Source organism: Entelurus aequoreus, linkage group LG08, assembly GCF_033978785.1.
Source record: "Entelurus aequoreus isolate RoL-2023_Sb linkage group LG08, RoL_Eaeq_v1.1, whole genome shotgun sequence".
Lineage (NCBI taxonomy): Eukaryota > Metazoa > Chordata > Actinopteri > Syngnathiformes > Syngnathidae > Entelurus > Entelurus aequoreus.
In genome coordinates this window covers 40,154,104-40,180,177 of record NC_084738.1, presented here as the reverse complement: position 1 = coordinate 40,180,177, position 26,074 = coordinate 40,154,104, and the positions used below count along the sequence as shown (strand labels likewise).

The following is a 26,074-nucleotide window of genomic DNA, read 5'->3' as shown; positions in this document are numbered from 1 at the left end:
TGGAGGACTACGGCGCCACCTGTGACATGGACAGTGAGTGGGCAAAACTGAGGTCAACATTACATCAAGCTGCCTCTGAAACCATCGGCTTTACTCAGAAGCACCATCAAGACTGGTTCGACAACAGCTCGGTAGAAATACAGGAGCTGCTGGACACCAAGCGCAAAGCCCATGCTGCCCTGCTCTCCAACCCTCAATCTCCATCACTCCTCCACCATTATAAAACAACCAGAGCTGAGACACAGAAACAACTGCGGCTCATGGAAAATGAGTGTTGGCTCAAAAAAGCCCAGGAGATCCAGGGATATGCAGATGCTAATAATACCTACGCATTTTACGCTGCTGCAAAATCCATCTATGGCCCACAAAAGCGAAGCATCGCTCCAGTAAGATCCGCAGATGGACACGTGTTATTCAAGGATAAACAACAAATTCTTGAGCGTTGGGCTGAGCACTTCGACTCACTGCTCAATAAAATAAACCCCTCTGATCCATTAGTGCTCAATGCACTCCCAGATCTCCCGCCTTCTCCCTTCCTTGATGATCCTCCCATGTTCAGTGAGGTCCTTACTGCAATCAGGAGCCTCAAAAACAACAAGAGCACTGGTCCTGACGGAATTCCGGCTGAGATACTAAAGAAGGGAGGCTATCTACTGAAGCGGAAGCTGTTTCACTTCATACTAGCCATCTGGCACAGGGAGGCCCTGCCTCAAGAATGGAAAGACAGCAACATCGTCACCATCTACAAGAAGAAAGGAGATACATCATCTTGTGGAAATAGTCGTGGCATCTCCCTTCTCTCAGTGGCCGGCAAGGTTCTTGCGAAAATGATGCTTTCTCGCCTTACATTTCTAACAGAGGGCATCCTCCCAGAGACACAGTGTGGCTTCAGAAAGAACCGAAGTACACTAGACATGATCTTCGCTGCCCGTCAAATCCAGGAGAAATGCAGGGAACAAAACTACATTACCTTTATTGACCTCACCAAGGCCTTTGACACAGTTGATCATGATTTGCTCTGGAGCATCCTCAGGAAGTTTGGTGTCCCCCCCAAGTTTCTCAGCATTCTAAAACAGTTTCACGATGGTATGCAGGCCTGTGTACTTGTAGGCAGTGAACAGTCCCCCTCTTTCCCCGTGAAAGTAGGGGTGAAGCAGGGGTGTGTACTGGCCCCAGCGATCTTCAATCTTTTCCTGGCAGCAGCCACACTCCGCCAGTCCATCACGAAGGATAGTGGTGTCTCCATCGAGTTTCGCCTGGATGGGAGCCTATTCAACATCAGGCGCCTACTGGCAAAGACAAAGATGGCAGGCACCAACATCCTGGAGCTGCAATATGCAGACGACTGCGCACTCCTCACCCACACTCCTGATGCCATGCAGCATGCACTAAACACCATGTCATCAGTCTACCGCTCACTAGGTCTGGTGATCAACATCCAGAAAACAGAGGTTCTTATCCAGGAGAGGTCCCCATCCCCTACACCCCCTGTCTTTACCATCAGCAGCACACCCCTCAAGCTCGTTGAGCAGTTTTGCTACCTCGGCAGTACTCTGACCCCAACATGCCAGATTGATGATGACATCCAGGCTCGTATCAACTCAGCCTCCTCTGCCTTTGGAAGACTGCGCTCCCGGGTGTTTGAAAACAACCACCTTCGAACCTCAACGAAAGTGTCAACTCTGCTGTATGGGTCAGAAGCCTGGACAATATATCGCAGACACATCTGCTGCCTTGATGCATTTAACATCAGATGTCTCCAACGCATTCTTGGCATCACATGGCAGGACCGAGTTCCTCATACGGACATCTTACGGCGCACTGAGTCCATAAGCATAGAGGCCACCCTGGCACAGCGACAACTCCGGTGGGTTGGTCACACCATCCGGATGCCAGGACACCGATTGCCTCGTCAGATGATTTATGGTCAGCTCCTTTCAGCCAGGAGAAAGCCCGGAGGACAAAAGCTGCGGTACAAAGACCAACTGAAAGCAATATTGACGAGGTGCAACATCAAACCCCACGAACTTGAGACAGCTGCAGCCAATCGATTGCTGTGACGTTCGCTGTGCCATGACGGGGTCATGTATCTGGAGGAGTATCGGAACCAACACCGGAGGGAACAGCGGAGGCGAAGACACCACCCTGCAGTTCCAGAACCATCCCAGCCCCCTGATCCAGGCCTGACATGTCCCCACTGTGGCAGGACGTGTGGTTCCAGGATCGGACTTCATAGTCATATGGAGTGGCATCGTCGCCAGCAACGATAGCCACCGACCAGAGCGACAAAATGGAAGCTACGTCATCTTCGACTACGATGGACCGCCTAAGCAAGTAAGTAAGCATATCTCGATATTTTGCCTTAGCCTTGAATTAACACTTGATGCATATAATCACAGCAGTATGATGATTCTATGTCTACATTAAAACATTCTTGTTCATACTGCATTAATATATGCTCAATTTAAACATTCATGCAGAGAGGGAAACCACAATTAAGTCAATTTACCAAAACTGTATTTATTAAACAGTTATTAAGCAGTGGCACAAACATTCATGTCATTTCAAAACAGTAAGTGCAAGATTGTCAGAGACATTTTAAAACAAGCTATTAGTGCACCTTTGTTCATGATGTCACTAAGATGACATATCAAAACAACACTAAATTAAAGTGCACTTTTTGTACAGAACGCAACTACAATAGTTTAAAACAAATAAAGTGCACTTTTGTGCATGATGTCACACAAGATATTTCAATAACTGTCAAATAAAAATGAGCTGCAGTATAGGAAATCAAATAGTGTATGTCCTTCGTTAATAAATTCTGTTGTTGACTATTTTTTTCATACGGTGTTGATCTGGAAATGGTTGCTTCGGCATTTTGTTGGTGTGGCACCGAATGGAAATGTTGATATGCAGAGTTTCAAGCACTCTTCATTCTCTAGCGGGTGACTTTTCAAATTATGCTACACATTAGTGTAGTAGTTATAAAATTGCTGTAAATATGAACATGCAGACAGTAAACAAGAAGGAAGAAAAACAAAGCTTTAATTTATTATAGTATCTGGTAAAAGTAAGAAAAAAAGGGAGAAAGAACATCATAACTAATTACTTTACAAAGTTTAAAAAAGGCTATGAAGACAAACAAAGCTGTGATAAGGTGATCTGCCATCTATTACTGTTGCCTGGTGCAGAAGAGTCTAAAAAGACAAATGAAAAAAATAGTAATCTGTGTCAAAAACATTCTAATGTTTGTTTGGAAAATACTTCCTGGTTTTATGTTGTTTTTCTTTAGTACCTGCGTTTTAAAAATGCTTAATTGTTGTTTTAGTCACTGATCGGGTTTCAACTACTTTTGCCTGGGGAGACACGTTCTTTCATTCAGCCATTACAGACTGGACTTGAATGAGTGAACATCGTGTCCGTGTTTCTGTTCAATATTCCCCCCTCTACAGGGGTGTAACATTTTGGAGGCACCGCTGGGATCGGGTGAGACGAGGTTCGACTTCTGCCAGCGACAGACGTCCCCAGCTCTCATTCAGTTCCGTTCAACTTACCCAGGGAGGCAGCATCCAGTGACTGAAACGGTGACGGTTGGAGTGTCTACAACACAGCACAAGCAATCTGAGGTGAACTTAAGGCACCAGGAGCGCCATTGCCAAGGTTTAGCACACAAACTACCACTGCAACAGTACACTGAGTCGTTGTCACAGCTATAATGTAGTCAACTGAGATAGAGACATTGCAGTTGGAACTAATTGGACTTTTATGTAAACTGTCAGCAGACAATCTAAAAGAACTATGTGTCTCTCTTGCTATTGCTGGAGATGCTCTTAAACATGTGGAAGGAAAAAAATAGAGCATTGTTAATTACAATGATAAGTAACCACCTGCAGAGAGAGGAGTTAGAGCAACTCGAGGATATGGGAATGGCAGAGCTCCTCTCCTTCAAAGACGAAGTAGACAAGATCTGTAATAAGGTAGCACCAAAGGAAGAGCCAAAAGGACCAGTTCCAGGTCAAACTCATATCTCCTGGCACAAAGAATTTAAAATAGCTGGACAAATTGGAGAACCAGGACAAAAAGACCGCCTCACATTTTCCAGCTTAGCCCGACAGATTGAGCATGGCCTCCTCAAAGGTTTCCCAGAGACTGAAATTGTTGATGCTGTCATAAGAGCCATTGTTCCAGGAATGCAGTTACGTAGCTACTTAGAGGGGAAAAGGGACCTTACGTTACCGACTTTGAGAAGAATACTCCGCTGTCATTACCAAGAAAAGAGTGCCACAGAATTATATAAGCAGCTGTCATCTGAAGTCCAAGGCACAAAAGAGACTTCTCAAAACTTCCTCATCCGTGCTCTCGATATAAGACAGAAGATTCTGTTTGCCTCACAGGAGGCGGAGTCAGGCTTAAGGTACGACCCAGTGCTAGTGCAGAACATGTTCCTTCACTCAGTTATGACTGGCTTGCAGAATGATAATATCAAACGGGATCTCCAGCAGCAAGCTCATGTTCCTGATGAACTCCTGTTTGAGAAACTGAATACTACATGTGCCTATGAAAGTGAGAGGCAAGACAAGAAAAAAATGACAACACCACAGCGACCTGTAGCTGTTCACTCCGCTCAGTCTGACCACACTCCAGCTCAAAAGAAGGAGAAAACAAGCCAGTCAAGTCACAATAAGAATCAAACTGATATTTTCACAGAACTGCAGGAGATGAAAGCTAACATGTCCCTCTTAAAAGATCTTAAAGCTGAAGTGGCTTCCATTAAAGAGTCTATGCAGCAGCCCTCTTACTTCCCCAGACAGCACCCAGATCCATCAGCTTCACCAGACTGCCCTCCACATCAGTCAGCACCAGTTCACTATCACCCACCACAGAGACACTGGGCCACTCCTGCCCCCGCAGCACAACACTGCTATCCTCAACTCAACCAAAGGTTTGGCAATCAATATGCACCACGCCGTAGAGCAAGATGTTATGCATGCCAGCAGACAAACACTGAAGACTGCATTCACTGCTTCAAGTGTGGCAGTAGTGAACACTTCGCAACTGGTTGCAGAATGAGAAGATCAGGTCCATTCAGAGGGAGTGGTTTAAACGGGCAAGGGTCACCCCAGCGGGGCAGGGAGTGACCGTCTCATCAATTGTGCCCCAAGTTTGTGCAAAGTGTGGTGTACATGGAAGAAATGTGAGGCTGAGACAATGTGCAACATGTAAAGGAGTGTTATACTGTTCAAAAACATGTCAACATGAACATAGGGAAGTCCACAGGAATGAATGTACAACAACCTCATGCAATACAGTCCGAACTACACCACAAAAGAGAAAACAGGTCAAAGTCGCTCCACTAGTTGGAAGGAGATATTTAATTGACTGCCATATTCAAGGTCAGCAGGTTAGAGCTCTGTGGGACTCTGGCTCACAAGTGACTGTAGTGAGTGAACAATGGAAAACAGAGCACTTACCACATGTACCATTAAGGGACATTTCTGAACTTCTTGAAGCTGATGAAACTTTAAACCTCATAGCAGCTAATGGGGGAGACATGCCATATACAGGATGGATGGAGGTGACATTTAAATTAGCTTCAGAAGGAGTCCCTACAGCAGAGGTCATTGTTCCCACCCTGATCATTAAAGGTAACAGTCTTTCTCAACCTATCATTGGCTCAAATGTGATTGGACTGATAGTTGCTACTGAACTGCAGCAGGATAATGCCACCAATAAACAGCAGCTAATCAAAACTGTCCAAGCAGCTTTTCCTGGCTTTGGAATGGATCAGGCTGAAGTTTTTTTTAGAGCAAATTACTGCTGAGCAGCAACCTCATGAGTATGTAGTTAAGAGGACCAGAGAGCGAGTGCACATCCCCAGACACACCTCTGTAAAAGTAGAGTGTCGAGTTTTGACTGCACCTTTACAAGAGGAGACAACGCTGATTTTTGAGCCTAGTGTTAATCCACAATGGCCAGAGGGCCTTGAGTTTACTGACACTGTTGTGATGTTGAGGAAGGCTGCAAAACCATTCATACTTGTCGACGTGCAAAACCCAACAGATCATGACATCGTGCTCACTGGCAGAACTGTTATTGGGACGGTACAGCAAGTTCAAGCAGTTTATCCAGCGACAGTCTTTGAACGGCCCTGCACCACCCCTCCAGTAACAGTGAGTAATGTGGGAGTAAGGAATGAAGAAGCTTCTGGTGGTGAATGGGATCCCCCAGTCAACTTGGATCATCTCAGCTCACCTGAAAAAGAAATAGTGAAACAAATGTTAAAAGATGAGTCAGGCTCCTTCTCAAACTCTGATGACGACATCGGCTGTATTGAGAATCTGCAGCTCACCATCTCACTGAAAGACACAGAGCCAGTGGCCAAGACCTACCTCTCTGTACCAAAACCACTGTATCAGGAAATGAAAAGCTACCTACATGATCTCATCACACAAAGTTGGGTGCGCAAATCAAACTCCCCCTACGCGTCCCCAGTTGTGTGTGTCCGAAAAAAGGATGGGAGCTTACGACTGTGTATAGACTTCCGTGAGTTAAATCGTAAGACTGTACCAGACCGTCAGCCCATCCCCAGGGTGCAAGACATCATGGATGGCCTGGGTGGCAACTCCTGGTTTTCACTCTTAGACCAGGGGAAAGCCTACCACCAGGGGTTCATGGCAGAAGAGAGTCGCCCCCTCACTGCTTTTGTGACCCCCTGGGGTTTATATGAATGGATTCGAATCCCTTTTGGCCTAATGAATGCACCGGCTGCCTTCCAGAGGTGCATGGAAGAATGTCTTGAGGGGGTTCGAGATGACATTTGTGTACCATATCTTGACGATGTCCTTGTGTTCAGTCAGTCATTTGAAAGCCATGTTGAAAATGTCAGAACCGTGCTGAGGCGACTGAGAGAGAACGGTATAAAGTTGAAGCCGTCCAAATGTGAGATGTTTCGACGAGAGGTTCGCTATCTTGGGCGGGTCATTTCAGCAGAGGGTAGCAAAATGGACCCTGCTGACACCATAGCTGTCAGAGCCCTAAAAAACAAGCCACCAACCAATGTGGGAGAATTAAGAGCTATCATGGGTCTCCTGAGTTATTACCGTCAGTATATTCGGGATTTTTCTCAAATCGCTGCCCCTCTCTACGACCTCATGAGAACCCCTGCTGATGTACAAAAGACTGACGAACGTGCTAAAAGAACAAGACAGCTTAAAAGAAAACACAATGGCGCGCCATCCAACCAGCCCATTGTATGGACAGAAAAACATCAACACTTACTTGAGGAACTGTTGGACCACTTAGTTGAACCACCAATCCTTGCCTTTCCTGACTTTAACAAACCTTTTGTTTTACACACAGACGCTTCCAACCTGGGCCTGGGTGCAGTTTTGTATCAGGAACAGGAAGAAAAACTGCGTGTATAGCATATGCGGCCAGAGCCATCACCACATCCGAGAAGAACTACCATTTTCATTCTGGAAAACTAGAGTTCCTCGCTCTTAAGTGGGCCGTGTGTGATAAATTCAGGGACTATTTGATCAGCTCATCATGCACTGTGTACACGGATCACATATGTCTTGTCTACAGCTAAACTAAATGCAACTGGATGCAGGTGGGTTGCTGAATTAGCGGATTTTCACCTCACCATTCAATACCGGCCAGGAAAAGAAAACGTTGATGCCGACACACTCTCGAGGATGCCATTGGAGACAATGTTTAAAGACTGTACTGAGGAAATGTCTTCTCGTTCGGTACAAGCAGTCGTACAGTCAATTGAGGACCCAAATCCTAACACAGTGTGGTCCATGGCTCTGTCTGCTCAGTGTAAAGACATCAACAAGCCAGAACATCAGCCTCTCTCGCTAGCGAAGATTTGTCATGCTCAGAAGGAAGATAAAAATATCGGCCCAGTGATGGAGTGTCATCAGTTAAATAAGAGACCTGAAAACAAACAGTTAAAATCATTCAGTGTGCAGAGTAAAAGACTGATGAGTGAATGGGAAAAACTTACCTTGGATGATGATGACATCCTGCGTCGAAAAACAGCTACACGAACACAGCTCGTTTTGCCAGAAAAGTACAAAGCAACTGTCCTGAAGGAGCTGCATGATGATATGGGGCACCAAGGGATTGACCGAACCACCTCGCTGGTAAGAGAATGCTTCTTTTGGCCCTATATGCAACAGGACATTCAACACTATGTGGCTCGAAGCTGTTCATGTTTGAAAAACAAGAAGCCCAGCCGAGAGATTAAGGCACCCATAACCAACATTGTCACAACTCAGCCCTTTGAGTTAGTCTCCATTGATTTTCTACACGTTGACCAGAGTGCAGGCGGGTATGAGTACATTTTGGTAATTATTGACCATTTCTCAAGATTTGCCCAAGCGTACGCTACAACCAACAAGTCAGCAAAAACAGTGGCAGATAAACTTTTCAATGATTATGCACTGAAATTTGGATTCCCTCAACGTATCCATCATGATCAAGGTGGTGAATTTCAAAACCAGCTCATAGCACAGCTGAAAAAGACCTCTGGAGTGTTAGGTTCGCAAACAACGCCCTACCACCCTGAAGGAAATGGACAAGTCGAACGTTTTAATCGTACACTCATACAGATGCTGAGAACACTGACAGAAAAAGAGAAATCAAGCTGGAAAGACTCATTGAATAAGTTGGTTTTTGCATATAATAGTACAAGATGTGAAGTCACTGGCTTTTCTCCATTTTATCTTCTTTTTGGGAGGACGCCAAGACTGCCTGTCGACATACTCTTCCGACTGACACCAGCAACAGGTACACCTGACCACAGAGAGTACATGCGGAAGTGGCGAAAAGGGATGCAGGAAGCCTACGAAATTACAAAGAACAATGCAAAAAAGTCAGCTGAAAGAGGAAAAAGAAACCATGATCGCAAAGTGAGGAGCTCAGAGTTGGAACCAGGAGACCGTGTTCTGGTCAGGAACTTGACCCCAAGTGGAGGAACTGGCAAGCTACGCAGCCATTGGGAGGAAATTATCCACAAGGTTGTTCGTAGGGTGAATAAGGATGCTCCAGTTTACGAAGTTGTACCGGAACAAGGAAAAGGGAGAGATAACAGGATATTACACCGCAATCTCTTGCTCCCGTGCGATCACCTGCCCTTGGAAGTTCCCCTAAAAGTTGCTAGACCGCAGAGAAAAAAAACGACAAATGAGGGGACGATCAATACTCAGCAAGAGGATGACAGTGATGAGGACTCAGAGGATGACTGGTTTTATTACCTACCTCCACAACCTCTTCAAGATGCACAGCCGCAGACATGTAATGAAGAGGAGCATACTGGCCAGTCGGTAGGCACTGAACCTACAAGAACACATGACAAACAAGGAGAGGAACAGGAAAGACTGCTACAGCCGGAGGAGGATCACAGCAGGATTGATTTGCTGGATAGCGATGAGGCACCTGAGAGACTTGGAATTCTTGGAAATGACCCTGTGCTGCCACCTCTGTCACTCCCTGCACATGAAAGCCACAGTGACAACAGACAAGCACAAGAACGCTCAAGGAGGGAACGACGACCACCAAAGTTATTCACCTATGATGAGTTTGGTAATCCAGCCTGCTACAATATGGATGTCCCAGCCAGATCCATGTACCCAATGCAACATTACGGAGCCTATCAACCAGGGACCCGGTGGCCAGATTATGTTCAGGCCCCCACCTACCAACCTGTGCTTCTGTACGGGTAACCACTCACATGGACTCTTGTGAAACTGAACACATCACACCCATATACATACACATACATTCATGGACTCTTTGACACGCACATTCACACTCACATGGACTTTTGCGAAAACAGAGTGCTCACAAACATACACACATCCCACTACACTCATGGACTTTTGCGAAAACAGAGTGCTCACAAACATACACACATCCCACTACACTCATGGACTGTTGCGAAAGCAGAGTGCACACAAACACACACATCCTGCTACACTCATGGACTTTTGCGAAAGCAGTGTTAATACACACGCACACTCGTCCTGGACTGTTGAAACAGCTGCGATTTAGAATAGACGTTACCGGTTAAGCGCAAGGACTTTGGGTGGGCCGATTGTCTATGCACAAACTGTTGAGAATCTGAATTGTATACTATGTGACTGCCTTATTCGATGAATGTCGAGGACGACATCTATATTGAGGGGGAGTGTGTAGTAGTTATAAAATTGCTGTAAATATGAACATGCAGACAGTAAACGAGAAGGAAGAAAAACAAAGCTTTAATTTATTATAGTATCTGGTAAAAGTAAGAAAAAAGGGAGAAAGAACATCATAACTAATTACTTTACAAAGTTTAAAAAAGGGTATGAAGACAAACAAAGCTGTGATAAGGTGCTCTGCCATCTATTACTGTTGCCTGGTGCAGAAGAGTCTAAAAAGACAAATGAAAAAAATAGTAATCTGTGTCAAAAACATTCTAATGTTTGTTTGGAAAATACTTCCAGGTTTTATGTTGTTTTTCTTTAGTACCTGCGTTTTAAAAATGCTTAATTGTTGTTTTAGTTACTGATCGGGTTTCAACTACTTTTGCCTGGGGAGACACGTTCTTTCATTCAGCCATTACAGACTGGACTTGAATGAGTGAACATCGTGTCCGTGTTTCTGTTCAATATTCCCCCCTCTACAGGTAAAGAAATGTGGTTATTCAACACTTTGCAATGTATTTTTGCTCTCTGTCTGTAAGGTATATACCTACATGCTTTAAAGCTGCCAGCGTGTGGATGACCGCGTGTGCGTGCATCTGCGTGTGCGTGCATCTGCGTGTGCGTGCGTGTGCGTGCGTGTGCGTGCGCGTGCATGTGCGCGTGCATGTTGAGAGTAGTTTGATGCAGAGATGTATTTTTTTATGTTGTGTAGTCGTTTTCATGAGAGTAGATTTTGAGATGAAAGATTTTGCTCTGCTGTTGTTATTTTGTAGAGGAAAATGAAAAGTTAAAAGTCAATGCTTTATCAGTTATATTTGGTGATGATAATTATGCATTTCTATTTGTGTTTACACTAAAGGAGTGTCAGTTCTGATCTGATTAGCTATTGATAAAAATATGATACAAATATTATATATTTTTACAGATTAAAGTTCCAGCACAATGCTTTATTTTTCTACTTCTTTCATGTTTTGAATAGAGAAATGTAATGCTTAAAAAAAGAGTAATGTTTAAAAAGGTGCAATGTTTAAAAAGTATTGTTTAAAAGTGTATGTTTTTGGAAAATTGCCATTACAGACTGGACTTGAATGAGTGAACATTGTGTCCGTGTTTCTGTTCAATATTCCCCCCTCTACAGGTGCTACTTTTTGCTTTTGCCACATACTTGTTCGACATCTTCCCGCTTGAAGCCAAACCACCGCCAGACGATGGACCCCGTGCTGTTTTTCTTAGGAATTCTTCCTTCATTTGTTACCAGATTCGCACCTTCTTTCTCTCGTATTACCACTCGCACCACTCCGCTAGCATCATAGCTAATGTTACCCATGCTGCTACCTCTCTGCTCAGCGAGGGCGTATGACGCAGACGGCGCGACAGAATCTAAACAGTCTTTAAACACGAGCACAGTCTCCAATAACCCCAGAAATAGATGATAGATTTGTTGCCAGTCCTTTTTATTAAAGAGTGACTAAAAGGATTAGGGAAATCTATAAAAAAAAAGAAAACATTCTCAACAAAGTACATTGTCTCCCAGTTCCTGGGGGTCTTGGGTTTTTTTGGCTGAAATATTGTGTAAATGCTTTTATAACATGTTTTGTTCGAGTCCTCAATTACAGAAGGATTAGCAGGCTCAGTATTACATTTTATTAATAAATAGAGAAAGTTAAAACATTGTCATGCAGCGATATGAAGATAATTAACTTGTACAACATGTAATGTACAGAATATCAGAAGCATTTATTCAGGTAGAAATATCACAGATTACAGCTTGGATAGCCCCCCCCCTGAAAATTATCTGTGTAGGGTACACTTATTAATGATGAAAAATTATACCTATCTGCGATTATTTGCGACTAATTTTGAGTAAACTATGAACAAAATGTGATCAATTGCGATAACATATTTTAATCGTTTCACAGCCCAAATACGTGTGTGTATATATATTTATATATATATATATAGGTACAAAATGTGAATGATCACTTTTTGTTCATAGTTTACTCAAAATTAAAATGATATTTATATTATATTATATTATATAATGTTTTATAATATATTTCAGTATAAAAAGTCATAGATTTGAACTTACCTGTGAAGACATCTTGGCAACTGCAAGAAGAAACCTGTCCAGAGGAAGATCTCCTTGTAGCACAAATTGGTTGACTTCCTCCACTCCTGTGGCTGTATTCCTCAAAATCCACAGACCCCCCACCATTTGCTTCCCTGCATCTCATTCTCCTCTCAAGCTCCTCTGTCCAGTCAGCCGAGCGACTCAGAGGCCCAGTAATGCTTTGGGAGCGCTGCCTTGGAACCTGGTGACTGCCCCCCATCATCCTGAGAATAAAAGCTTTGAATGGATCTTATTCATCATAATAACATGATTAATTGAGTAATTATAGTATGCAAAATTAGAGGGCAATGATTAAACGTAACCATTCATTGTAAAAAGTCAATATTCTTTAAATCTACTACTGTAGAGTAGCTACAGAAAGTAAATGGCAAAATACCAACTTTTTCTAATGCAAAACAAAACTATTAAACTATAAAATAAAATATGAGGGGGGAAAATATGTGTCTGAAACCTACAAGAATAATATAATGCCCCTTTTGTCCTTGACGACTATGTGCATAAACAATGATCTTGAAGCACCTTTTGCCTTTTGCAGCACTGTTCCTGACAAATTTAGAGAAAACAAATGTGTCTGGGGGCCGGTATATCTTTTCTTAGGAACATTAATACAAAACCTCACAATAATGTCTGATCGAATGCTAAAAACGTAATGACAGATCGCCTTAAAAAACAGAATGGAATTTTTACAATTTTTTACTGAATGAGACACCCAGAATGTACATGAAAATAAAGAATGTGGGATTTAAAATATTAACTATGAATGATAAAACACTGATTATTGACAACATATGAACGTTACACCCCCTCTCGATCGACATATTTTTCAATCAAGCGAAACGCAACAAAAATGCAACAAACACAGCCAAATATGAATGCTTTTGTTTTTTCATAAAGAAATACAATCATGTGTGCTTACGGACTGTATCCCTGCAGACTGTATTGATCTATATTGATATATAATCTATGTGTTTTTTATGTTGATTTAATTAAAAAAAAAAAAAATGATAATAATAATTTTATTTTTTTTATTATTTTTTTTTTTTTGTATTTCTTGTGCAGCCCGGTACCAAGGGCCGCGGCCCGGTGGTTGGGGACCACTGCTATAGAGCTCTAAAGGAACCTTGAGGTTCACTTCTAAATGTTTCAGCATGCTGTATTTACTTGATCCTATCCTTTTTTTCCCCCTTGGCCTCAGTCTGGACCCCCTCTCCAGGGGCCCAGGCTTAGACCGATTTTTTTTTCTCAACCCCCTCCCCCCATTGTTTACCTATATCTCACCTTTTTTGTAAGGGGCGCCGGAAGTTGGCAGACCTGTCAGCGATCCTGTTCTGTCTCCCTGTAATGTTTGACCCTGTTCTGTCTCCCTGTAATGTTTGTCTGATCTTGAATGGGATTGTGCTGAAAATTTTAATTTCCCCTCGGGGATTAATAAAGTATTTCTGATTTCTGATTTCTGAATAGTTGGTTTGAATCTGTTAATCACCCTCAGCATCTTGTCCTGTTTGAATGGTTAATCCCAATTGCTTTTATGATCTTCCCTTGTCTAACACTTTTAGATGTGCTAAATTAATGTTTTTTACAAGCCAAACAGGGCCGCTGGACAAGGTGGGAGGGTGTTGAAAGGAAAAAACTCACGTGGAGCGAACTTTGGGGCATGGAATCCAACAGGCTGAGTTTCATTGTTGGAGCAACATATGATGCGCTACCATCTCCCATAAACCTGCAACAATGGTTTGGAAAAGACCCATCCTGTCCCCTGTGTACAACCCCAGCAACACTCAAGCCCATAATGGTTGGCTGTAGAACCAGCCTCACTCAAGGCAGATATACGTGGAGACATAACCAGGTCCTCAGATGTCTAGCTGACAAACTTGAGTGCAGGAGGATATCCATCAACGCCCAACCCATCAACAACCAGGATGTTTGCAGACACCTACCAGCGTTTGTTCGGGAGGGGGAAAAGCTGAAGACAAGACCTTCAAATCCTGAGCTAAGCCCATTGAATGCAGCCAGGGACTGGCAAATGCGAGTCGACTTAGATCAGAGGCTAATTTTCCCCCCGGCGATCGCAACGACCACCCTGCGTCCAGACCTCGTCCAATGGTCTGAAACCTGCCATATTGTCTATATCATTGAACTGACAGTTCCGTGGGAGGATGCCATCGAAGAAGCGTATGAACGCAAAAAGCTGCGGTACTCCAACCTTGCAGCTGAGGCAGAGGACAGAGGCTGGAGGGTAAGGGTGCGCCCAGTGGAGGTGGGCTGTAGGGGCTTTGTATCTAGCACAACAGCAAAGCTCCTTAGGGAGGTTGGAGTCAGGGGGCAGGCTCACAGACAGGCCATTAAAGAGCTGGCCAACACAGCAGAGAGGACGAGCCATTGGTTGTGGTTGAGAAGGAGTGACACCAGCTGGGCTGCTAAGGCTAACACCTAATGGGACGCACACACCCAGGGATTTGATCACCCTGGGGTGGGCCCTTCCTCAGCAGAGGGTGTCTTGTGGTAAGCCGGGCCGAAACACCCCGTGACGCTGGGGCACACAACTGAAGATGTGTCCCAATGGTGGAAAAACCTCCTAGCAGTGTCACCTAGCCTCACTTAGGTATGCAGTCAGGTGCAAGCCTGGCTCAGGGAGGAGGACGCCCCTGCCATGCAGAGTCCCCAGGGATTGTACCAACTAGTCCTTTCAACAAATTATAATTCTTCCATGAATTGATTAACGTGGACCCCGACTTAATCAAATTGAAAAACGTATTTGGGTGTTACCATTTAGTGGTCAATTGTACGGAATGTGTACTGTACTGTGCAATCTACTAATAAAAGTCTCAATGGAATGGCGGCGCATGGCGATGGCGATGCTGCGGCTTTGCTAACGCTCTTGGGAGTGTAGAGCGATTTGGCAAAAAACACCCGTCATTTCTGTCAATTTCATGGCTGGCTCAAAGCGTGAACACTCTGTGATCACATACGACCGACAGACAATTCTGGATGTGGATGGATCGGGTCGTTATAGACTGAAAGATGCATGTACGGTGGACCTCCTCGCTAGCATGGGAATACTTTGTGGGCTACAACGAGCGGCCTTTGTAGCTAAGCCCATTGAATGCAGCCAGGGACTGGCAGATGCGAGTCGACTTAGATCAAATGAACCCACGCATCGCAACGGTAATACGATAGATCTAGTGCTTGTCAGGGGTGTCACCACCTCTAAAGTTACGATACTCCCGTACACTAAAGTAATGTCCGAAAGTCAAGTCAAGTACTAGCGGTGACCGCCAATGGAGACGACGTAAGCGGTGCGAGCGGAAGCAGAAGCGGGGATGCCGAGCTGGGCTAACAACAAAGAGAAAAGCTAACCAAAGAAGCGTGGAGTCTCCGGGTAAGAAGCCATTTAAACTAGAACTAGCCGGCGTCAGGCTGGATAATCCCTGCACACATAGCAATTATCTTAGAATAAAACACAACTCACATAATGTTTTTTCTTTTGTGACCGTGTCAGAGGCAGACATACATTGTACTGAGGTAGCTAACTATGATACGTTCAGTTTATCGCAATATCAAGCAAACAATCTGAATACCCCCGTCGTATCAATTCCTAGATATGGTCGAAACTATTTAAAGTGCACTACGCATAATAAACGCAACATTATTAATATTGCTACTTCGGATAATTTCAACAAACAATCCTCAAAACAGCCCACTACCTATAATATGGGCTTTTTAAACATAAGATCATTATCTTCCAAAACGTTGTTAGTTAATGAAGTCATTAGAGACAACAAACTTGACGTCGTTGGTCTCGCCGAGACCTGACTCAAACCAGACGATTTTTTTGCGCTAAATGAGGCATCTCCTACTAACTATACCAATACACATGTTGCCCGACCTCTTAAAAGGGGAGGGGTGTAGCACTAATATACAATGAAAACTATAATCTTACACCTAACCTAAATAATAAATATAACTCGTGTGAGGTGCTCACTTTGAGGTTTGTCACACCGCTGCCTCTCCACCTGGCTGTTATCTACCGCCCCCCTGGGCCCTATTCGGACTTCATCAGTGAATTCTCAGAGTTTGTTGCTGATCTAGTGACGCACGCCGACAATATAATCATAATGGGGGACTTTAATATCCATATGAATACCCCATCGGACCCTCCATGCGTGGCGCTCCAGACTATAATTGATAGCTGTGGTCTTACACAAATAATAAATGAACCCACGCATCGCAACGGTAATACGATAGATCTAGTGCTTGTCAGGGGTGTCACCACCTCTAAAGTTACGATACTCCCGTACACTAAAGTAATGTCCGATCATTACCTTATAAAATTCGAAGTTCTGACTCATTGTCAACAAACTAATAATAATAATAATAATAACTACTATAGCAGCCGCAACATTAATGCTGCCACAACGACGACTCTTACTGACCTACTGCCTTCGGTAATGGCACCATTCCCAAATTATGTGGGCTCTATTGATAACCTCACTAACAACTTTAACGACGCCCTGCGCGAAACCATTGATAGTGTAGCACCGCTAAAGCTAAAAAGGGCCCCTAAAAGGCGTACCCCATGGTTTACAGAAGAAACTAAAGCCCAGAAATTATCATGTAGAAAGCTGGAACGCAAATGGCGTGCGACTAAACTTGAGGTTTTCCATCAAGCATGGTGTGACAGTTTAATAACTTATAAACGCATGCTTACCTCAGCTAAAGCTAAATATTACTCAAATCTCATCCACCTCAACAAAAATGATCCTAAATTTCTGTTTAGTACAGTAGCATCGCTAACCCAACAAGGGACTCCTCCCAGTAGCTCCACCCACTCAGCAGATGACTTTATGAATTTCTTTAATAAGAACATTGAAGTCATTAGAAAAGAGATTAAAGACAATGCATCTCAGCTACAACTGGGTTCTATTAACACAAATACGACTGTATATACGACGGATACCGCCCTCCAAAATAGTTTCTCTCTCTTTGATGAAATAACATTGGCGGAATTGTCAAAATGTGTAAATGGGACAAAACAAACAACATGTTTACTTGACCCAATTCCTGGGAAACTTATCAAGGAGCTTTTTGTATTATTAGGTCCATCAGTGTTAAATATTATAAACTTATCACTTTCCTCTGGCACTGTTCCCCTAGCATTCAAAAAAGCGGTTATTCATCCTCTACTCAAAAGACCTAACCTCGATCCTGATCTCCTGGTAAACTACCGGCCGGTGTCCCACCTTCCGTTTATCTCGAAAATCCTTGAAAAAATGGTAGCACAGCAGCTAACTGAACACTTAGCGTCTAACAATCTCTGTGAACCTTTTCAATCCGGTTTCAGGGCAAATCACTCTACGGAGACAGCCCTCGCAAAAATGACTAATGATCTATTGCTAACGATGGATTCTGATGCTTCATCTATGTTGCTGCTTCTTGATCTTAGCGCCGCTTTCGATACTGTTGATCATAATATTTTATTAGAGCGTATCAAAACGCGTATTGGGATGACAGACTTAGCCTTGTCTTGGTTTAACTCTTATCTTACTGACAGGATGCAGTGTGTCTCCCATAACAATGTGACCTCGGACTATGTTAAGGTAACGTGCGGAGTTCCCCAGGGTTCGGTTCTTGGCCCTGCTCTCTTTAGTATTTACATGCTGCCGCTAGGTGACATCATACGCAAATACGGTGTTAGCTTTCACTGTTATGCTGATGACACCCAACTCTACATGCCCCTAAAGCTGACCAACACGCCGGATTGTAGTCAGCTGGAGGCGTGTCTTAATGAAATTAAACAATGGATGTCCGCTAACTTTTTGCAACTCAACGCTAAGAAAACGGAAATGCTGATTATCGGTCCTGCTCAACACCGACATCTATTTAATAATACCACCTTAACATTTGACAACCAAACAATTAAACAAGGCGACTCGGTAAAGAATCTAGGTATTATCTTCGACCCAACTCTCTCGTTTGAGTCACACATTAAGAGTGTTACTAAAACGGCCTTCTTTCATCTCCGCAATATCGCTAAAATTCGTTCCATTTTGTCCACAAGCGATGCTGAGATCATTATCCATGCGTTCGTTACATCTCGTCTCGATTACTGTTAACGTTTTGTTTTCGGGCTTCCCTATGTCTAGCATTAAACGATTACAGATGGTACAAAATGCGGCTGCTAGACTTTTGACAAGAACAAGAAAGTTTGATCATATTACGCCTATACTGGCTCACTTGCACTGGCTTCCTGTGCACCTAAGATGCGACTTTAAGGTTTTACTACTTACGTATAAAATACTACACGGTCAAGCTCCTGCCTATCTTGACGATTGTATTGTACCATATGTCCCGGCAAGAAATCTGCGTTCAAAGAACTCCGGTTTATTAGTGATTCCCAGAGCCATACCCATACCCACATATGCGGTCCTCTCCAAGGTTTCTCATAGTCATTCACATCGACGTCCCACTGGGGTGAGTTTTCCTTGCCCGTATGTGGGCTCTGTACCGAGGATGTCGTTGTGGCTTGTACAGCCCTTTGAGACACTTGTGATTTAGGGCTATATAAATAAACATTGATTGATTGATTGATTGAATCAATCAATCAATCTTTTTTAGGCAGGTTTATTGACATTGGTTAGTAAATGTCTAGATCATAATTTCTGCTTTCCCTTTGTCTTTTACTGCTATCATGACAGGGTACTCCCACTCTCACCTGTCCCTCTTATTCTACTGATCATTCCTATACCTCTCCTACCAGTGTCGTTCTTCTATTTCTACTGCAAAAGTCCTCCCGGTTTTCTCTTTTGGCCTGCCTTGCTGTTCTCCTTACCACAGGCCTTTTTAATAAAGAATTTAGTTCTGCATGTTGCGAGTTATTCTAACCAATCTTGATGCCTGTCCTCTGTGGCACCAGCTTTATCTTACTCCCACATTTTTGCTGCTGTAAAACAATTTGGGTTTTCTGATTATCTTACGAAGCTACCTCCTCTGACATGTCTAGCATTGCTATCTTCTCTTCACTCACTTGCCAAAGTCAGCCGTTTCCAAATCTTTATTTTATAACTACAAGACCTTGTCGTCATTACACTTCCTCTCCCATGTAACTCACCACTGGATTATGATCATTCCCCAAAGTTGGATACAAAAGTGATATCTAATGCTGACACTGCACCTGTATATTCAACCTAGTGTCTCTTCCATCTTTTATACAAACTACATTATTATTATTCATCAGTTCTTCAATTATTTTCCCAATTGCATCTCTGATGATCTTTTAGTCTATTCTGGCCTTGCATTTCCAACAACTTGTCAGAGTTGAACCTTTTACATCAGGGGTGTCAAACTGATTTTCATTGAGGGCGACATTGCAGTAATGGCTGCTTTCAGAGGGCCGTTTAAATTTTTTTTATTTACATTATGTACCATGGTAATAACCTGTGATTAATCATGATTAATCGAAATGCATAAGCATTTGCTTATTAGATTTGTTTATGTATAACTTGCTTTAAAATCATAGATAAAGGTAACATGCAGATATTTAACAATTTGTTTTTATCTCACAAACACAGTTTTGCAATACAGTATATAATAATAAAATTGGCATGATCAGATAATATTAAAGTTTAAAATGTGCATTTTTTTCTGCCATAATTGCAAGAATGAATGCATTTAGTAAAAAATATATATACATTTTTATTTGATTTTATTGAAACACATTTTTTACAGACTTTTGCGGGCCACTTAAAATGATGTGGCAGGCCAGAATTGGCCCCTGGGCCTTGAGTTTGACACCAGTGTTTTACATGGACTGTAGTAGTTAAATACTACTATGGATGCACAATACTTTCGGCGGCCGATAACGGCAATTATTGTGTCACATCAATATTTCTGATAATGAAAAATCAAATGATAAAATGAGCCGGTGGTACTAAAGGCTTATCATCTCAGTATTTGTTGCTGAGCTCTCCGTTGTGGCTTCTGCTGCTCCCTGGCTCCTCAACCCTCCCTCCCCTGTAATATGTTCGCATTATTTTGAGGTCATGATACTGTGGCCTACTGTGTACAGGGAAAAGCATCATAGCACAGCAGTCTACGGTGTTGGCTTTTTTTTTGCCATGTCAGACATATCACTTAGATTTTGCAAAACATGTTCTGCAGACAGCCCTAGTGTGTGAATGTGAGTGTGAATGGGGTCTGTCTATCTGTGTTGGCCCTGCGATGAGGTGGCGACTTGTCCAGGGTGTACCCCGCCTTCCGCCCGATTGTAGCTGAGATAGGCTCCAGCGACCCCCAAAGGGACAAGCGATAGAAAATGGATGGAGGGATGGATGTTCTGCAGAAGGGTTAAAGATGAGCTTCGACAAAATAAAATCTGATAAGTCACCTTCAAATTCATCAATGTGAACATTTCTGGAAGCACTACAAAGCTGCCTGTGCTGCTAAGTCAAGACCTAGTGTTAATAGAGACAACTGCAGAAAATGTAAAGCCACATGTCTGATGAGAAAGCTTTTCCTTGTCACTCTTGATGCCTCTGCATATAGTAGGAAAGCTTTCTCTCCACTTTTACTTTCTGAATTTCACATCCAAATACGAAGTTCAAAACTTAAAGGCCTACTGAAACCCACTACTACTGACCACGCAGTCTGATAGTTTATACATCAATGATGAAATCTTAACATTGCAACACATGCCAATACGGCCGGGTTAACTTATAAAGTGCAATTTTAAATTTCCCGCTAAAATTCCGGTTGAAAACGTCTATGTATGATGACGTATGCGCGTGACGTCAATCGTTGAAACGGAAGTATCGGACTCCATTGAATCCAATACAAAAAGCTCTGCTTTCATCTCAAAATTCCACAGTATTCTGGACATCTGTGTTGGTGAATCTTTTGCAATTTGTTTAATGAACAATGAAGACTGCAAATAAGAAAGTTGTAGGTGGGATCGGTGTATTAGCGGCTGGCTCCAGCAACACAAGCAGGAGGATTGTGATTTGGATAGCGGACGCGCAATCCGACGCTAGCCGCCGACCGCACGGATGATCAGGTGAAGTCCTTCGCCGCACCGTCGATCGCTGGAACGCAAGTGAGCACGGGTGTTGATGAGCAGATGAGGGCTGGCTGGTGTAGGTGGATAGCTAATGTTTTTAGCATAGCTCTGTGAGGTCCCGTTGCTAAGTTAACTTCAACGGCGTCGTTAGCAACAGCATTGTTAAGCTTCGCCAGGCTGGAAAGCAATAACCGTGTATTTACAGGTCCATGGTTTAATAGTATTGTTGATTTTCTGTCTATCCTTCCAGTCAGGGGCTTATTTATTTTGTGTCTATATGCAGTTAAGCCCGATGCTATCACGTTAGCTCCGTAGTTAAAGTGTTTCGCCGATGTATTGTCGTGGGGATAAAAGTCACTGTGAATGTCCATTTCGCGTTCTCGACTCTCATTTTCAAGAGGATATAGTATCCGAGGTGGTTTAAAATACAAATCTGTGATCCACAATAGAAAAAGGAGAGAGTGTGGAATCCAATGAGCCAGCTTGTACCTAAGTTACGGTCAGAGCGAAAAAAGATGCGTCCTGCATTGCACTCTAGTCCTTCACTCTCACGTTCCTCATCCACGAATCTTTCATCCTGGCTCAAATTAATGGGGTAATCGTCGCTTTCTCGGTCCGAATCGCTCTCGCTGCATGGAAATAAATAGGAAAATGTGAGGAGCCTTTCAACTGACTACGTCACGCTACTTCTGGTAGGGGCAAGGCTTTTTTTTATCAGCGACCAAAAGTTGCAAACTTTATCGTCGATGTTCTTTACTAAATCCTTTTAGCAAAAATATGGCAATATCGCGAAATGATCAAGTATGACACATACAATGGATCTGCTATCCCCGTTTAAATAAAAAAAATTCATTTCAGTAGGCCTTTAACAGGGATGTCGGTCCCACAAGTGTCTTTGACACTGGCTGCGTTTCCATTACCCCTAGAAATGCGCAAAACCTACATTTCGCAATAACAAACTGGTAATAGGAACACACATTTCGGAAAACCTCTCAAATGTTTTTACGCTGTCATGAAGTGTTTTTTCAGACAATTCGATATTGAAGTGTGTCACAAAAACTCATTGGAAACACTTTTTTCGCATTACCAGGGCACCTAATCACCGGACATGATGCGTCCGTGAATTCCTTGATCACTATTCTCTGTTGCCTTTGAGCAATCACCCACTGCCTTCGTCCTCTATTGACAATCGCGGCAACAGCAGCGACTTTAATTGTAATCACAGCTCCAAAACCATGGAACCCTGTAACTGTCATCTTCCTCAAAGTGACATTTTATAAGAATGACAGCTCAAGATACAAAACACCCTTTAATGGAACGTTAAAGTTAAAGTACCACTGATAGTCACACACACACACACACACGAGGTGTGGTGAAATTATCCTCTGCATTTGACCCATCCCCATGTTCACCCCATGGGAGTTGAAGGGAGCAGTGAGCAGCAGCAGTGGCCGCACTCAGGAATCATTTTGGTGATTTAACCCCCAATTCCAACCCTTGATGCTGAGTGCAAAGCAGGGAGGCAATGAGTCCCATTTTTATAGTCTTTGGTATGACTCGGCCGGGGTTTGAACTCATGACTTTCCAGTCTCAGGTCGGACACTCTAACCACAAGGCCACCGAGCAGGTAACACAGACAAATCGCAAATGTGCATTTTCGAAACGGAAACACAGCTACTGACAGCTTTTTCCTCCACCTTACCACTCAGTCAAAAGTCCCTCCAGCTATCAGAACCGCACTGTCCTTGTCATTGCAGCTTTTACAGTGGGTGGGGTGGACACCACTCTTTAGGGCCTTCAGACTTGGTCAAGAGCTATACATAAACACTGCCTCAAATCCATAAAGTCTGACAACTACTTGTTCCTTCCTGATTGACAACCAGGAAGAGGCGTGTCTCCTGATTGCCAGGTGAGGGAGCCAGCGCTCAAATCAGGGTAAAGCGGCAACACAAAATAGTAAATTAAAAAAAAGTAAGTGGAACTAGAAAATAAGAGCATTCAGGAATTGAATAACAAAACTAAGTCAAACACAATATAAGTCCAACATGTCATTTGGGACATTACATCTGGTTCTAACATAGAACAACAGAATGACATCATTAGCTGAGCATCATTATAATCAACTAAGTTATAAAGAGAGGTAAGACAAGATTCAGCATCATAAACGTTAATGTTTGCACTGTTTTATCTTTATGTCCAGCAAGATAATAATTACTTGCACCATTCAGAGAGGTTAAAGTTAGCTTCAAACAAGGTTAACTCTTATTCCTTACATATGCTAGTATTTTGTATGTTTATGTGCCTGTGTTCTGAACGTTCCTATGATTGTTTTTTCTGATTGTTTGCTGCAGACATGGGTATAGTGATGATGACTTGTTGATTATTAATAATGTTTCAAGAAAATGGGTAAATGGATGGAACATGGCAATATTTCACAAACTCTTTGAAAGTTTGTGTGTAACTCTGGTAATTACAATAAAAATACTGAAATCAGCCTTTTCACATCAAACCATAAAGTGGTTTATAGCCATATTTATTCTCTTGTGTGTGGTCTAGTTCTCACAAATATACAGCAGGGAGTAAATTAAATTTATTCCTGAGAGATTATGATTTGTATGATGAATAAATATTAACAATAAATATATTGTGGTAAACGCATATCACAAATTCTATCAGGGATACCTATTTCATTAATGCCCAACCAAAGTTACCTTTGCAAGTGATGATGGCTTCTTTGTGGAGACATGGGGCTGGGGGATAGGGACAGAGCTGGTGAGTGTCCTGGGGAGCTGAGTTGTCTGGTGGTGGTCTTAATGTAGGAAGGGAAGATGGGAGGGTAAGGTTTCACCACAGGGTTCAAAGAGGAGTAGTTGGACCTGAGAATGTGTTTGGCCAATGTGGGGCTCCCTTGGGAAGGTGTAAGGCAAACACTGCTTCTCCTGCTCTGTTTACTGGAGGGGGAAGCATCATGGCACCGTTCCAACAAAGTACTCAAGCTTTCCTCAAATGCACCCATGCCAAAGTCGTTCTCACCTTCTTCAAATGGTGTCCCAGAACTCATCCTTTCCATGGCATGTCTGCTTGTGTCGGGGCTGTCTACAATAATGTGATCAGGAAGAGTCTCCCACAACTCATCATTATTTTCACCTCCTGTTTCCTGCTGCTCTGCCGGGCCTTGACTTGTGCTGTCCAGCGTAGGATCGGGGAGGCTGCTACTGCTAGTTGCCGTGGTAACTGGGTGGAGTGTAGCTATGGCGATTACTGTGGGAGGGGACTGCTGCAGACAGGCGTGCTGGTCTTTTGTCATACCACCAACAGAGGACTTTTTCTCCTTTCCATTCCCATTCATATCGTGATGCTCCTCCATCTCCTCGTGTGTTTTTCTTTTGGGTACGTCCGTGAGGGTGTTCAATCCCGCTGCTTGCTCAGTTCCGCCCTCTAGGAAAGAAAGCGCATCGGACCCAAGCTCTAATTCAAGTGTTTCAGCATTGGACATTCTCCTCCCCTCTCCTTCGCAACTAATATTACTTTCATGCTGCACGTTTTCCTGAGCAACCGATTTAAGCACTCCATGGTGGTGTTGGAGTCTGATAGCAAGCTGGATGTCTGCTAGCAAATCATCCTGATCTGCTGCTGAGTGGAAACTGTAAATGTCAGTATCAGAACCGGAACTCCCTGCCTTCTGCTCTTTTTCCTGTGTGGGAGAAGCTGCTGATGCTGCGACTGATGCTTTATGAGGCTTCGGTTCTCCATTGGTTTCTCCTTGTTGTTTCTTCTTGCTGTCTGGCAACTCTGCTTCAATGTCTGACTGCCCCACTTCATCCGCAGACATATCAGGCGTTTTATTTCTGGCCGATTCGTCATGTTGAGACGCAAGCACATCCTCACTTGAGCCTGTTAATGAAGAGCACGCATTTCCTTTCCCTTTCGAATGAGCCTTTCTTTTCCGGATAGAGAAAACAGACGACTTGGCCTCGTGTTTGTTTTTTTTCCTGTCTGGCGCTGTACCGTGCATCTTCCCCCCTGCCCCTGTGCCTTTAATGCCATTCTTACTGTGGTGTTTCTTACCACCACTCTTTGTGGTGTCCCCTCTTCCCTCGCCCGGTCCATCTTCTAATGAAGGGTAGCTTCCATTACCAGCGGCTGGAGCTCTTCTTTGCTTTGCCTCCTGGTTGCCCATGTTGATGGAGAATGTCTGACGGTTTCAGGTCATGCCTGGCAGCGTGTCCACCTTTTAATCTCCGGTGTAAAAATATCTACCACGGCTGATCATTTTCCATTATGTGAGGATTCCTGCAAATCAACGCTGGTGTCCGGTGATGAGGATTAGCGTGGTTTGGATGTTGACGCTGATTCAGGAAAGAGAATGATGCCCCCTCCTTCCCTTTTTTCCTGTGTGACGTCCCCTCCCCCTCCTCCCCATCTGCTTAAACGCATGACTCAAGCACTACACAGAGCTTAGTCCGCATGCATGAAAATAAGGACTATACGATGGAAATTAGCATGGCGCTAAATCTGTTGCAGCCATCTTCTTAATGTAACTGCACATTGTCCTTCATATAAATAGATACAAAAAATAAATACATGAAAATAAGGAAATCAAGTCAACCCAATAAAAGACTGAAGTACCACAAGAATAAAGCTAATTCCTGAAGCTGTGGTGTCAAAAAGCTCATTAGTTCCGTCACTCAGTTT

General features: G+C 43.3%; 1 protein-coding gene across 2 annotated transcripts in view; it reads right to left on the bottom strand.

Moving 5' to 3' along the window:
- LOC133655874 (formin-2-like) overlaps positions 1-25,764 on the bottom strand; it is an 82,744-nt gene extending 56,980 nt beyond the window's left edge. For both annotated transcript variants that reach the window (XM_062056470.1, XM_062056471.1), the window contains exons 1-2: positions 24,091-25,764; positions 12,286-12,530 (exon numbers count right to left, since the gene is read on the bottom strand). In XM_062056470.1, coding sequence (XP_061912454.1) covers positions 12,286-12,530; positions 24,091-25,559 — 1,714 coding nt within the window. In that variant the 5' untranslated portion in view covers positions 25,560-25,764. The remainder of the gene's footprint in view (positions 1-12,285; positions 12,531-24,090) is intronic.
- Positions 25,765-26,074: the final 310 nt, after the last annotated feature.